Source organism: Ictidomys tridecemlineatus, chromosome 16 (assembly GCF_052094955.1).
Source record: "Ictidomys tridecemlineatus isolate mIctTri1 chromosome 16, mIctTri1.hap1, whole genome shotgun sequence".
NCBI classification, from domain to species: domain Eukaryota; kingdom Metazoa; phylum Chordata; class Mammalia; order Rodentia; family Sciuridae; genus Ictidomys; species Ictidomys tridecemlineatus.
The window spans coordinates 41,193,672-41,208,969 of NC_135492.1; the positions used below are offsets into that span (position 1 = coordinate 41,193,672).

Genomic DNA, 15,298 nt, shown 5'->3' on the forward strand with positions numbered 1-15,298 from the left:
GGATGCCCTTCTGAACGCACATGCGCACTAGTCTTATTCAGAAGATGGGTGGCTTCCGTATTTTGGGTCGGGGCACGAGTGGCTGGTGGAGGGGCCTGGGGGCCCACGCACCGCCCAAGGATTCAGGCTATAGCACCAAATCTCGGTGATTAAACTCCCTCACCTTCGTGTAGGAGGGAGATTACGACAGGGGGAGGGGATGTACAAAATAAGGATTTACGTACGTTGTAGGTTCTAATCCTGGTTCCGCTGTGTGACCCTAAACTAGTTCCTGGGTCTCTCTGAACCTTAGATCCTTCCGCTGTGGAAGTTAAAGTCGAACCTCAATTTCCCAAAAACCCAGCTTGGGTATTTTGAGGCTTTTGGAGGAGGCAGGATTTGAGAAGAGGTGGGCGGAGATAGAAATGGAATGAACTTCGCCAAACCAGTGATTCCCCTGTTGCTTCTCCCACCTCTTCCAGGAATCAGCTGCAACCACAGGGCTCCAGTAAACGGTCGGGTGTCCCCCGGGACCAGCCCTTCCCGGGGGTGCTGCAGCTAAAGAACCTCAGCAGGGAGGAGCTGGTTGATGTGCTTAGGGAAGCCGTGGTGGACCAGAAAGGTGAGGGATGGAGGGACTGCTGCACAGAGACCCAGAACAGAGACTCACTCCTGAGCCAGCCTTCTGGGGTGTTGGCTACAGCCCTGGAGCCAAATCCTTTTCTGTTTCCCACTAGCAGCGTAAACTGCGACTAGCCACATAATCTCTCTGAGCCTCAGCATAATGGGAATAGGGTGGTGGGGCGGGGGTGTAAATAACCAGGCAGTCTTACCAATAGTAGGCAATCAGTAACAAAAATTGCTGTAATAATAAATTGTTCATTGATTGTCAAAATACTAACTTTGGAGTCACATGTATCTAGATTCTGTAAGCAGTTTGCTGTGTGACATTTGAAAAATAACCTCATTTTCCTGAACTTTGGTAAACTCTGAACCTTTAATGATTTGTTCATTTCCTCAATTATGTGCTGAACATGTGCCACCCACTGTCCTGGGTGGACTCTGCAGTGCTGTGAGAGAAATGGTTCCTATCCTACTTCTAGTGAGAGAAATTGCTTAATCAGCAAGTAAATGTTACTAGTGATCAGTGCTTTGAATAAATTAAAACAGTGTTATCATGCCTGTAATCCCAGAGACACAGGAGGCTAAGGTAGGAAGATTGTAAGTTCAAGTCCAGCCTGGACAACTTGGCTAGACCTTGGGTCAAAATAAAAAATTAAGAAGGACTGGGGATGAAGCTCAGTGATAAAGTGCCCCTGGGCTCAATCCTCAGTACAAAAAGAAAAAAAAAAAAGTAGTTAAAAAAAAAAGGTGGGGGCTGGAGATATGGCTCAGGAGTAAAGAAAGTGCCCCTAGGTTCTATCCCCAGTACCACAAAAATCAGTCTGTTAATCAGGATGTTATGATGGCAAGGAACTGGGTGGGGGGACACAGTACATTGGGAATTCACACCTCTGTTTCATGACATTTGAGCCAGGATGATATGGAGCCAGGCCTGTGAAAATCTGGGGCAGTGGAAACAGCAAGTGCCAAGGCCCTGAGGTGGCAGGAAGTTTGGCTTATGTGAGGTTGATAACTCTTGTCTGAGCGTCCTTGTGGTGTCCCATGGTAAGATGAATGGGAAGGTGCTTTGTAAATTCTTAAGTTCTGCATAAAGATTTAACATTGCCTTTGTTGCTGTTCTTGCAATATATGTTTCAGGACCCCTAGTGACATTGAACAAGCCCCAGGGTCTGCCAGTGACAGGTATGAGCAAGGGCTATGGGGAGGAAATTCTATAGGGGGTTCAATGTGTCTGAGATGGGGAATATGAATAGAAGGGGATGGTGGAATTCAGCTTTGGCCTATGGCAGAAACTTGTACTTTCCCCTCTTATTTTCCAGGAAAATCAGGAGAGCTTACATTGCTCTCAGTGCTGCCAGAGCTGAGTCAGTCCCTGGGGCTCAGCGAGCAGGAGCTTCACATTGTCCAAGCACCTGGGAAGTAAGTGATGCAGATAGAGAATATAATTATTTGACAGTTAGTATATGTAAAATTCCAGGTACAGCACCAGGCATTTGGTAGACACTTAGTAATTGGGGCTCATTGTTGACATTTGACGCTTGAGTTCCCTGGGAGCAAGGGCAAAATGAGAAATACATTGAGCTACATAGTCTTGGTATTCAACAAGGGGAGACCTTCCTTTTTTCTCAGGAAGTCTGGGTGATAGTCCTGGCGTTTCTTTTTGCCCTTAAGTGAGTCATTGTTCCTTCATAGGGTCTCCTTTTTTGTGAGCAAGCCCAAAGTAACCTGTGTGATTTATCCTGTTCTTTTAGGGAAGCCTCTGGGCTTGTACTTCTCTCCAGTTGTCCCCAGACAGCAAGCCGCCTCCAGAAGTTCTTCACCCACTCAAGGAAGGCCCAGAAACCCACAGCCACCTACTGGTGAGAGTGAGGGGAAGGCTTCTAGAACAGAAGGGAGGTCCCAGAAAGCCACTTGGTGACCTCCTCCTGTCACCATTCTCAGTGCCATCACCAATGGGATCCCAGCTACTGCTGAGGGGAAGATCCAGGCTGCCCTGAGGTTGGAATGCTTTGATGGCGTCAATCTCGTGAGTTGGGGACTGGCAGGGAAGTAGAGGGGTCCCTCCAGATATATTAGTCCTGCAGAGGAATCCCAGGTCCAGACTGGGGTGGCTGGCTCTCTCTTGTCCCGTAACATAAGTGGGTGACCTTCTCTTATACTATGGGCCTAGCCTGAGTCTATTGGGAACTGGGTATAGCTCCCAGGTATATGTGAAGTTTGCTCACACCACAGGTAGTTCCAGTAAAGTCCCCATCCCGAAAGGACATCCTGGAAGGAGTCAAAAGGACTCTCAGCCACTTCCGTGTGATGGCCACAGGCTCAGGCTGTGCCCTGGTCCAGCTGCAGCCACTGACAGGTGGGTCTGGAGCCTCACGGCCTTTAGAATTGTACTTAGATCTGGGAGGCAAGGTGGGTGGGTGAAAGAGGGTGACTCCCTAAAAGCCTGGGGGGCATTTGATGGACCTAAGGGTATAAGTGACCACTCCAGTGTCACTCTCCACAGTTGAGCACCCCAGCAGGAAAGAGCAGTCCTCATTGCCAGTAGGTGGAGACATCAGGGTGGAGCCCCAGAGGCTAGGTACATTGCCAGGAGCTGCTCCTGTGCCCTGCCCAGAAGGCAGGGGCTACCTCACCGCCTCCTTGTGATCTGAGAATGGGGTAGTGTTTCCCCAGAGGGGAGCAGGGCGGATAGTCCTGGCTGAGATGAAAAAAGGAGCTGCCTATTATCTCTCCTGTGTCCTGTCACCCAGTGTTCCCTGGTCAGCTGCAGGTACACATGATGCTGCAACTCTGCCCTCTGCTTGGGGACCACACCTATTCTGCTCGCCTGGGCACTGTCCTGGGTCAGCGCTTCCTGTTGTCAGCCCAGAGCACCAAGCCCCAGAATCAGGTACCAAGCTCCTACTTCCTTCCAGGGTTGGGGGTGAGGGTGGCCAGCATCTCCAGATATTAGCTATGTAGCTTGGGACTAGGAGACAACCCTCTTGGCCTCCAGGGCTGTCTGTACCCCTGTCTTGCTGTGTGGCTCAAACACTTGCTTTCTTGGGCTTCATTCTGCCCATCTGTTCAATAAGGGAGTTGAAGTGTCTGATTTCTAAAAGCCCTTCTAAGTCTGCTATTCTTTGAGTCTGGTGCAGGGGAGTAACACAGGTTGTGTGTATGAGGGCTGCTCTGCCTACTCTAACAAGTAATCCTGACGTCCAGGCTCTGAATCAGTGATCTCCTCCTTACATGAAATCTATTACATGGGAGTGGATGTGGAGCGGGCTTTGTTCCAGGCACTCAGGAGCCCAGGCTGTTGATAATCCAGCCAGATGATGACAGTGTAGATTCATATGGATGAGGATTTTATGAAACAGGTCTGGAAGTGGCATGTGTACTTCCACTCAGTGGCTAGAGCTCAATCACATGGCCTTATCAAACTGCATGAGGGGTTACAGAAGAAACTTTAGCTGTGCACCCAGGAGAAAACTGGTTTGGTGGATCCCAAACCAGTGTGTGTGTGTGCATGCATGTGTGTCTTCCTACAGAGAGAGGAAATGAATAATAGCTGTAGGCCATAAGAGGAAGGGGAGGAGGAGGGAGGAAGTGCTCACTTCACTACCATTTAGGTTAGAGCTGGTCCTTAGCTGGTGGGAACATGGGTGGCTGAGTGCTCACTCACTCCTCTCCAGGTCCTGGATGAAGGTCTCCTCAGATGCCTGCACCTGACTCCCTCCCAGTCTTCCCAGCTGCCCTTGCACCTTCACTTGCATCGTCTTCTCCTCCCAGGCCCTGGGCCCAGGGACACCCCCATGGAGCTTCTGGCACCCCTGCCCCCTTATTTCTCCAGGACCCTGCAATACCTGGGGCTCTGCCAACAATAGGCCTCTGTTCCTGACCCCATAGCTGGAGAGCAGAGTACACTGAGGGGAAAGGGCCTGTGGCCAGCCAGGCCCAAAGAGAATGAGATCAGTGTTCAACATGGTAAAGGCCATGATGTAAGGTCCTGGGCTCTGTGATCAGGCAAACCTGGTTAGGTCTCTTGCTTGCTGTGTGGTGTTGGGCAAGTGACTTCTGTCTGGACTTGAAATAATAGAAGCTCCTACACCTCATGATCTGGATTTGGAGATTTGCTGAGAAAGTAAATATTTACCATGGACCATGCTTTCTGCTGATTTGAATATGTGGTCTTTTTATTTGGCAGTTTCTGTTTTGAACCTGACTAGGAAGAGATGTTAGATTTTTTAAAATTGTGGTTAAAAAAAAATACACCATAACTTACCATCTTAACCATTTCTCTCTCTTTTGAGATGAGGTCTTGCTATGTTGCCTAGGTTATCCTCAAACTCCTGGGCTCAAGTTATGCTCCTGCCTCAAGCTCCCTGGTAATTGTGTACTTAATGTATTCTATAACCAAAACCACTGTCGACCTCCAGAAAGGTCTTCATCTTCTGAAAGTGAAACTTCGTACCCAACTGGACACTAACTCATAATTTCCCCCACTCCCAGTCCCTGGTAGCCACCATTCTACTTTCTATGAAACTGACTACTCCAGGTATCTCCATCTAAGTGGATATATTAGACTTTTTACTTTAAAAAAAAAATGTGAGGCTAGGTTTGGTGGTGTAACCCCAGAGGCTTGGGAGGCTAAGGCAGGAGGATTGCAAGTTCCAGAACAGTCTCAGAGGGCTGGGGATGTGGCTCAAGCGGTAGCACGCTTGCCTGGCATGAGTGCGGCCCGGGTTTGATCCTCAGCACCACATACCAACAAAGATGTTGTGTCTGCTGAAAACTAAAAAATAAATATTAAAAAAATTCTCTCTCTCTCTCTCTCTCTCTTTAAAAAAAAAAAAAGAACAGTCTCAGCAATTTAAGTGACTGAGACTCTGTCTCAAATTAAAAAATATATAATTGGGCTGGGGATGTGGCTCAGCGGTAGCGCGCTCGCCTGGCATGCGTGCGGCCCGGGTTCGATCCTCAGCACCACATACCAACAAAGATGTTGTGTCCGCCGAGAACTAAGAAGTAAAAATTAAAAATTCTCTAAAAAAAAAAATAAATAAATAAATAAAAATAAAAAATATATAATTAAAATTGCTAGGAATATGACTCATTGGTTAAGCACCCCTGGGTTCAATCCCCAGAACCAAATAAATAAATAATAAAATAAAAAATTGTGAAACAGCTGGGCTCAGTGGTGCTTGCCTGTAATCCCAGTGACCCAGGAGACTGAGGTTGGAGGATCATAATTCCAGGCCTGGGAAATTTAGCAGGACTCTGTTTCAAAATAAAAAATAAAACAGGCTGGAAATATATGTAGCTCAGTGGTAACGTGTCCCTGGGTTCAATTCTGAGTACCCCCTCAAAAAAAGAAGTGACATAGAGTAGGGCTTGGGATGTAGCTCAGTGGTAGAGCTTATGCTTAGCATGTAGGAGGCCCTGGATTCCATCCCTAGCCGCTCCCCACACAAAACTTTTTGAAATATATCAAACATGGTGATAATGCCTAAAATATCAAAGACTAATGATAAAATGATACTCATATAAACCCCACTTGGAGCACATAGATATATTCCCTCTCCTTTCTGCAGAGCAACATTCCCAACCCTGAGCCCATGTTAGAATCCTCCTCCCCTCCTAGGAAGTTTAAATCCCTAGGACTCCCCATGATTCTGCAGCTGAAAGGTTCTAACCTAATTGGCTTGGCATGGAGATCCTGACTGCAATGCTTGTTTATTTTTGCAGTGCTAGGGATTAAACCCAGGGCTTCCTCACACATGCTAAGCATACCCCCTTACTACTGAGCTACACCCCCCCCCAAGCAATCAGTCTTTTAAAAAAAGATCCCTAAGGGGTTCTGTTCAGTCTAGGTTAGAAGCCACTTTTCAACTTTCAAGGATTCGTTCCTTGCTTTTCTTTCTAAGTTATACTACATGCTTAAGTATCTCTAAACAATACTCTTCATTTTGCCTTTTTCCCCCCACCTTTGGTACTGGCGATTGATCCCAAGGGTACTTTACCAGTGAGCTATATCCCTAATCCTTTTTTTTTTTTTTTTGGTACTGAGGATTCAACCTAGGGATGCTCAACCACTGAGCTACATCCCAGCCCTTTTTTATATTTTATTTAGACAGGGTCTTGCTGAGTTGCTAAGTGCTTCGTTAAATTGCTGAGGCTGGCTTTGAACTCACAATCCTCCTGCTTCATAGCCTCTCGAACCCCTGGGATTACAGGCATGCACCACTGTGCCCAGCCCTAACCCTTTTTTATTTTCAAACAGTGTCTCACTAAGTTTGTGAGGGTCTCATTAAGTTGCCAAGGCTGGCCTCTAAATTGTGATCTCCCTGCTTTGGCCTCCTGAGCTGCTTGGATGACAGGTGTGCTCCAACCACACCCTACATTTTTGTCGTTTTTGATGCTTCTATAAAAGGGCTCATGCTGCCAAGTATGGTGACAGATACATGTAATCCCAGTGATTTTGGAGGCAGAGGCATGAGGATTACAAGTCTAAGAACAGCCTCAGCAACTTAGAGAGGCCCTAAGCAACTCAGTGAGATCTTTTCTCAAAATGAAAAATAAAAAGGGTTGGGGATGTGGCTCAGTGGTTAAGCGCCCTGGGGTTCAGTCCCAGGTACCAAAAATTATCAAACAAAAAAGAGCTCAGGCTGTGTGTATTCTTTTGCAACCTGCTCTTCTTCTACATTGTGACCTGCAGTTGTCTTGTATGGCATGTAAGTTTGAATTCCAGAATTTGAACAGACCACAATTATCCATTCTACCATTAATTGGACAGTTACATCTTTTGGTTGTCACCACAAAGCTACTGTGAAACTGCTTGCACTCATTTCCTGGTTCAGGGATACAAGAATTTCTGGGTCATAGCATTTATACCTTCAACTTGACTAGTGTCAAGAGCTGCCTAGAGAGGCTGGGGATGTGGCTCAAGCGGTAGCGTGCTCGCCTGGCATGCCTGCGGCCCAGGTTAGAGCCTCAGCACCACGTACAAACAAAGATATTGTGTCCACCGAAAACTAAAAAATAAATATTAAAATTCTCTCTCTCTCTCCACCTCTCACTCTCTTAAAAAAAAAAAAAAAAAAAAAAAAAAAAGCTGCCTAGAGCTGCCCTAACAAATTACCACAAGCTTGAATAGTTAAAAAAAAAAAAAAAAATAGAAGTGGGTTTTCTCCTTTTGGGAGACCAGAAATCCAAAACCAAGGCGGCAAATCCAAAATGAAGAGCTCTAGGAGAGAACCACTCCTATATTCTTCTGTGGTTTTCAGTATCCCATACTAATTTGTCTTTCTTTTTTTGTGTGTGCTGGAGATTGAACCCAGGGCCTTACACGTGCTAGGCAAATGTTCTACCACTGAGCTATATCCCCAGTCTTTCTATAAAATTCTGAGACAGGGTGTCACTCAGTTGCCCAGGCAGGCCTTATACTTGTAATCCTCTTTCCTCAACTTCCCAAGTAGCTGGGGTTACAAGTAGGCACCACCACACCCAGTTTCACATGGTCATTGAAGGAGTTAAAAAATATACCACCCTGGGCCAGGTGCAGTGGTGTAGGCCTATAATCCCAGTTACTTGTCAAAATAAAAAGTTAAGGTTGGGGATGTGGCTCAAGTGGTAGCTCGGTCGTCTGGCATGCGTGCGGCCCGGGTTCGATCCTCAGCACCACATACAAACAAAGATGTTGTGTCTGCTAAAAACTAAAAAATAAAAATTTAAAAAAAAATAAAAAAAGTTAAAATGGCTGGGGATATCATTTAGTGGTCAACTCTCTCTGGGTTCAATCCCCAGTGCTGGGAGGGGGAAAAAAAATCCACCCTGGCAGATTGACTGTATGGAACTTGAAAGGCAGTAGGTGTGAGATCACTTTCGGGCTGTGTGTGTAGCTCAGTAGCAGAGAACTCACATAGCCTAATAGGCCCTGGGTTCCATCCCTATTAGGCAAAATAGAAAAACATCAATTTGACCTTTGTGCAGCTTCTTAAAAGCAGATGAAACTCCATTCCAATATGAAAGGTACTCTCCCTGTGCTAGAAATATACAGCATCCCTACTTATACCTAAGATGTCAAAACCAAGAGAATTCTAAATAACTCCAGGGCTGAGGATGGTAGCTCGATGGTTGAGTGCCTGTGTAGGACGTGTGAGGCTCTGGGTTCCATCCCAAGCATGGCAAATAAACAACTCCCATCTTTTAATCCTCCTTGCATAATTTAGTGGCTTCTTCACAACTATTCTTTATCTGAGCCGGAATCATAAGTAACTGACTGTGCCTCTTTGGGTCTTCATTTATAAGGGCTCCCATGCCAAGTCAAACTTACATTAAATTTATAGGCATATTTTCTCTTGTTAATATAGCTTATGTAATTTAATTCTATGATCTAGTCAGGATCTAAGAAAATGGAAGTAGGATTTTTTGGCTCCCATATCTCTTATCATTTCTTCTGATTCTTATAAAGATGTTTATTGTTGGGTTTAGAGACCACTCAGATAATCTGGGGTGCTTTCATCTCAAGATTGTCAATTGGGCTGGGGATGTGGCTCAGGCGGTAGCGCGCTCGCCTGCCATGCGTGCAGCCCGGGTTCGATCCTCAGCACCACATACCAACAATGATGTTGTGTCCGCCGAGAACTAAAAAATAAATATTAAAAATTCTCTCTCGAAAAGGGGAGGGGAGGGAGGGGAGGGGGGATAGTAAAGAATAGGACTGACAGCAGAATACATAAGACACTAGAAAGGCAATATGTCAATCAATGGAAGGGTAACTGATGTGATACAGCAATCTGCATACGGGGTAAAGTTGGGAGTTCATAACCCGCTTGAATCAAACTGTGAAATATGATGTATTAAGAACTGTGTAATGTTTTGAACGACCAACAATAAAAAAAAATTCTCTCTCACTCTCTCTTTAAAAAATAAATGAATAAATAAATAAAGAGCAACTCTCTTAAAAAAAAAAAAAAAAGATCGTCAATTACAAAACTCCTTGCCTGTTTAAGGACATACATGCAGGTGACAGACATATCTTTTAGGGGGCCACCATTCAATCCATTAAGACTAGGTAATACCAAATTTTTACACACAGATGTGGTTTGTTGGATATTTCATTTTACCTGATATTAGTCTGTTGCTGAGAAAGGGACAAACCCACACCCTCTGGAGAAAGGCTGGGGTTTCAGCAAGGTCCACCCTTTTCCCTGTGTTGTATCGTAAATGTTTCTATGCCCACTGGATGTCATTCTGCCAGCCCAGCTCAGCCTCTGGGGCTAGGGATTCCCAGTGGTCCACAGTCTGGCAATGTGTCCCTGACTTTTCACTGCCTTGTGATCTTGGTCAAGCCACATCTTCTTGTTCAGACTTAGTTTCCTCATATATATATATAAGTGAAGGCTCAGACATACCAAGGAAGTATCTGAACAGGAAGTCCCATGTCTGTCACTAAGTGGGAATTATGGCTGCTGCTAGCTCTTGATCTGGACTGTTGGGTAGAGACTTCACCCCATCTGTTTTTCACCCAATAGTGGTGGAGCCAAAGCCTACCACAATTCCACAGTTCGTTTCCTCCTCTTTATTTGGTGCTAGATCCAGGACAGAGGCAGTGCCCCACAAGAACAGAGCAAGATTTCCCTAGCCTCATAACCTCTGTACCCCTCAGCTTCTGGAATGTATCAGTAAGGGGCAGGGATATAGGATGGCTCAGCCTCTTCACAGGGTATGCCTCTGCCTTGGGTTTGTCGCAGAGTCTGGCCTTCAACTTGCCTTTGCCCTTGACCTTCCTGTGAGTGCTGGGAAGAGTTCCGACTTCAAAGGTCTGAGGCCACAAGACACGGGCAGGTTGGGGACCTCGAAGGCGCTTGGGAGCAACAGCCTCGGTGTGAAAGGGGGGGAGAAAGGGAGAGATGATCAGGAATCTGTATAGGAAGGGGTTTTGAGGGGGACAAGTCCTTCCCTTTTATCTGATATTGGTCCCTTGCTGAGAAAGGGACAAACCCACACCCTCTGGGCAGCCTGGGAGCTGCTCTCTGCCTGTGCCCTCCAGCCCTGACCCCAGTGCTCAGCACTGTCCACCAGGGTATGAGTCATTGATCCAGGCCCACCTTTCTTGGTTTTGGGATGCTGGGTGCCATCTTGAGGTCAGAGTCTGGTGGAAGGGAAATCATAACCTTGGCCGTTGGTATAGTCATCAGGGCCTTGCCTGTGGGCGACAGGGCCTTAGTGCCCACCAGTTTGCAGGGCTGCACTCTGAGGATGCGCCCCTGGGGTTGGAGCACACAGGAAGAAGGAAGCCGTGCCTTGGCGTGGAGGCTGGGGAAGTGGTAAGGGGCTGTGGGAGCAAGGGAAGCTGTGAGGGCCTAGAGAGGCTGACCAGCTGCCCTGCTGCCCAACAGGGTATGTGCACAGGGTAGGGAAGACAGGGGCAGGGTGAGGGCAGTGGAGCCCTCCCGGTTCCTCCTCCAGAGGCAGTGGGAAGAATCCAGGGTTTGGAGTCCAACAGACCTGGGTCTGCATCCCAGCTTTGCCCCTTCTGGGCTGTGCAACCTCAGGCAACTTCCTTAAACTTTCTGCTACCTCGGCTGGAAAATGGGGACGATAGCACCTATCTCACTAGGTTGCTGTGAAGACTAAAGGAGCTGGTTAGGTAGTGGTAGTGAACATTTAAGTGATTAGTTTCTTCCCCAAAGGCCATTCTGCATGGAAGCAAAGGAAGAATACTGCTGTGGCAAAAGCCTGGACTCTGGAGACTGAGCACCCTGGGACTGAGTCCAGGCAGGGTGACAGACTCTGGAGAGGACAATGCTTACTTGGCTGTATATTTTAAAAGATTACTTTGTGAGTAGTGGTTCTTTCCTTCTATTGGTGGTTCTGGTGGTAGGGCAAATCCAAGTGGTTGAGGGGCTTAGAGAACAGAAGAAATCACTTTGGGACACGGGTGTTTGAGGGAATGCTGTTACCCAGGGATTGAGGTCATCCTCATACTCAGTGGCAGTCTTTTCAAGGAATGAGACTGCCTGTTCCCACTAACACAGGTCATGGTAACAATGTAGCCCATTTTGGTTTTGGGGGAGGGTCCCACTTATGGGGGATGGGGCAGAGCAGGGCTGTGGCACTTTTTGTCTTGCCTTTCTTCCCCTTCCCGGGGACGGAGGTGGTAGCAGTGGAGTCTGGCTTCTCAATGTGCCCCTGGCTCCTGGACCCAGCAACTTTCCTGGAAGCTGACCTGTGGGTAGGGGTCCCTAGCTCCTTGCCTTCCCCAGAGCCTTGCTGGGTTAGCAGATGAGGGAGTGATGGGCGGACCCCCATCCGCCGATGACACAGTGCCGTGGGCTTCTTGATGGTGGAACCCTCCACCAGGAGCCGGATACCCACATACTGGGGCACCTCCACTGCAGGCTGTGGACAAGAAGAAGAGACAAGGCCCTGTCAGTTGTGTTGGAATCCTTGCAGCAGGACCCAGGGCAGAGATGGATAGAATTCACCTCTGAAGCACCTGGTCATGTAGAATGAAAAATAAAATTAGAAATTTGCATTTTTTGCAATTCTAATAAAATAGGTAAGAATCAAAACTGAGCTGAGAAATGGGAAGCCCACCTCTGTCCTCTGGGAGATCCCTTAATCCTAGAGGGATCAAGAAGTCACAGAGCCCCAGGGACTAGTAACTCAGAAGAGGAGGGAATTCCAGTCAAGTCCCCACAACCACACCTCCACATCTACTGCCCTCTCAGTTTCCTTGTGCTCCCAGTTCATGATGAAATATGTGTGGCTGTGTTCTACAAGTCACTGCCAACAATCAGAGTCTCTACAGAGAGAATTTGACTTATGATACCCACATAGACAGCAGGCTTAGAGACTGCCTGGAACCTTATATGAACTCAAGTTACGGGGGAGCAGAAACTAAGAGCCTTAAAGAAGGCAGAGCATTGGGGCTGGGTTGTAGCTCAGTTGGTAAAGCATTTGCCTTGCACATGTGAGGCACTGAGTTCGATCCTCAGCACCACATAAAAATAAATAAAGAAGGCAGAGCACACCTGGTATGGTTATGTGCACCTATAGTCCCAGCTACTCGGGAGGCTGGGGCAGGAGGATCATGAGTTTGAGGCCAACCTGTCTCAAAATAAAAAGCAGAAGGCTGGAGATGTAGCTCAGTGGTAGAATACCCTGAGTTTTGAAATAAATGAATAAATGAATAAAACCATTGCAAAACCTGAGCTACCAAATAGCCCTAGGTGATTGGAGAAAGGTCATCTTTACAGAAGAAACCTCTTTTTTGTTGTTGTTTTGGTAGCAGGGATTGAACCCAGGGGCACTTTACCACTGAGCCACATCCCTGGCCCTTTTAATGTTTTATTTTGAGACAAGGTCTTGTTAACTTGCTTTGGGCCTTGCTAAATTGCTAAGGCTGGCTTTGAATAATTCACAATCTTCCTGCCTCAGCCTCCTGAGCCTCTGGGATTACTGGCATGCACCTCCACACCTGGCAGAAACCTCATTTAATAAACGTAGAGTGAACAATAAAACTAGAAATTGGAACTCTAATAGGTAAGAATCAAAACTGGATATCAAAACAAGTAGAAAGTATGACAGGAAATGGGTAAGTTGAAGACAGCCAAAGTACCATCTTACAAAGTGCTATGTTTGGATGTTTTGAGTGTCCCTCAAGGGTTTATGTCTTGAAATATAATCACCATAGTGAGTTATTAAGAGGGGGGAACTTAATCTGACTATGATGTTTAGAGGTCAGGCTTTTGGGAGGTGATTAGGATTAGATAAAGTCATCAGGGTAGAGCCTGAATGATTAAACGTTGGTGGCACACAGACACATATGCATGTCTCTCTGTCTCTCTTTTTTTAGGACCTCACTAAATTGCTGAGGTTGGACACGAACTTGTGATCCTCCTGATTATCTGGGATTATAGGTGCACGCTGCTGCGCCAGGGTCTCTCTCTCTTTTTTTTTTTTTGTATGGTACTGGGAATGGAACCAAGGACCTTATGCATGTGCTTAGGCAAGTGCTGTATCACTGAACTACATTCCAGTGCCTCTGTCTCTTGACATATGATGTCTTATACCACCTTGGGACACTGCCAGCAAGAAAGCCAAAAAAAGCAAATGTGGCTTCTTGATCTTGCACATCTAGAACTGTGAGCACAAACGAGCCTTTTTTCTTTATAATTTTTCCTGTGTATGGTATTGTTATTAGCAACAGAAAATGGACTAATACACAATATAATTAATAAGGTAGGAAGAGCTTCCAATGGAGAGACGTGGTAGCCACTACCTTAACCCATGGTCAAATTCAGCATCATTAATCTATCATGAGACACTCTAACAGTAGGTTCCTTGTGATGTCACAAGAGGTACCCAGAGTCACCTCTGTTGTATTTTTGCTAAAAATATTTTACCTGAACCTCATTCAAGCTGTTTGACCCAACTTCTAGTTTACAGGACATCTAGATAACAGAAGACCAAGTAAATGACACCACAAGGAAACAATCTGATAAATCCAGGATGTAGGACAGTTCTATAAAACAACCAGCTTGGTCCCTTCAAAAGATCAAAATGATGGGGGGGGGTAGTGGAGCTGTCCTAGATTTAAAAAGATTAGAGACAAAACCACCAGTACAGGGTGTGATTACACACTGGCCTAAAAAACAAATCAGCAATAAAAGACATTTGGAGCCAGGTGCAGTGGCACATGCCTATAATCCCAGAGAGAATGGGGTAGTTCATAGGATCAGCACCTTTCCTGTATATAACCAAACTTTGACAGAAACAGAATGCTGGTCAGAAGATCCTTAACTGAAAAAAATAAATTACTTCCTAAGCTCAAAAAAAAAAAAAAAACAAAACTGAAAATAGCTTTCCAACTGATTGTTCTACATTCTGTTTAGAGAAAGGGTCTCACTGAGTTGCCTAGGGCTTCACTAAACTGCTGAGGCTGGCTTTAAATTCACAGTCCTTTTGTCTCATTCTCATGAACTGTCCAGCCCTAATTTTATTTGGGGGTATGAGGGGGTACCAGGGATTGAACTCAGGAGCACTCAGGCACTAAGCCACATTCCCAGTCCTGTTTTGTAGTTTATTTAGAGACAGGGTCTCACTGAGTTGCTTAGCACCTCACCATTGCTGAGGCTGGCTTTGAATTTGCGATCCTCCTGTGTCAACTTCCCAAGCCGCTGAGATTACAGGTGTGTGCCACCACACCCAATTCCAGTCCTAATTTTTAAGAACCCTACCTTATCCTATAAAATAGAGAGCTGGGCTGGGGTTGTAGCTCAGCGGTAGAGCGCTTGTCTAGCACATTCAAGGCCCTGGGTTCAATCCTCAGCACCACATAAACATAAATAAATAAAATAAAGGTATTGTGTCCAACTACACCTAAAAAATAAATATTAAAAAAAAAGAAGCTGGGAAGTAGCTCAGTAGTAAAGGGATCCTGGGTTCAGTCCTCAGTACTCCCAAAAGATTATTAAAAATAATAGCAGCTGCCTGTAATCAACTCTTACTATATATAATCCAGGCACTTTACAAGTGATGCTATTTTTCATGAAATAACAATCTTATTAGGTTATAACAATAGCTAAAACTTGTACAGCATTTACTGTATGCCAGGCACTATTCTGAAGTACCTCACTTATATTAACTATTTAATTCTTATAATCTTATGAATTAGGTAGTATTTTTGTTCTTGCTTTATAGATGA

General features: G+C 45.9%; 2 protein-coding genes across 9 annotated transcripts in view; one reads left to right on the plus strand and one right to left on the minus strand.

Moving 5' to 3' along the window:
- The window catches only part of Rpusd3 (RNA pseudouridine synthase D3), a 25,791-nt gene continuing 10,493 nt past the window's right edge, over nt 1-15,298 (plus strand). The window contains exons 1-9 of one of the 3 annotated variants that reach the window (XM_005333820.5): nt 1-145; nt 462-601; nt 1,741-1,785; nt 1,923-2,022; nt 2,355-2,462; nt 2,545-2,629; nt 2,836-2,959; nt 3,354-3,493; nt 4,278-9,497. In XM_005333820.5, coding sequence (XP_005333877.2) covers nt 21-145; nt 462-601; nt 1,741-1,785; nt 1,923-2,022; nt 2,355-2,462; nt 2,545-2,629; nt 2,836-2,959; nt 3,354-3,493; nt 4,278-4,469 — 1,059 coding nt within the window. In that variant the 5' untranslated portion in view covers nt 1-20 and the 3' untranslated portion in view covers nt 4,470-9,497. Of the gene's footprint in view, nt 146-461; nt 602-1,740; nt 1,786-1,922; nt 2,023-2,354; nt 2,463-2,544; nt 2,630-2,835; nt 2,960-3,353; nt 3,494-4,277; nt 9,498-15,298 lie in introns of those variants that run through there. The other 2 variants (XM_021732032.3, XM_078033508.1) reach the window with 2 other exon arrangements.
- Ttll3 (tubulin tyrosine ligase like 3) overlaps nt 10,151-15,298 on the minus strand; it is a 24,249-nt gene continuing 19,101 nt past the window's right edge. Inside the window, exons 12-14 of one of the 6 annotated variants that reach the window (XM_078033506.1) lie at nt 11,718-11,988; nt 10,695-10,738; nt 10,151-10,465 (exon numbers count right to left, since the gene is read on the minus strand). In XM_078033506.1, the coding sequence (XP_077889632.1) occupies nt 10,166-10,465; nt 10,695-10,738; nt 11,718-11,988 (615 nt within the window). In that variant the 3' untranslated portion in view covers nt 10,151-10,165. Of the gene's footprint in view, nt 10,466-10,547; nt 11,172-11,717; nt 11,989-15,298 lie in introns of those variants that run through there. The other 5 variants (XM_021732025.3, XM_021732022.3, XM_021732029.3 and 2 more) reach the window with 5 other exon arrangements.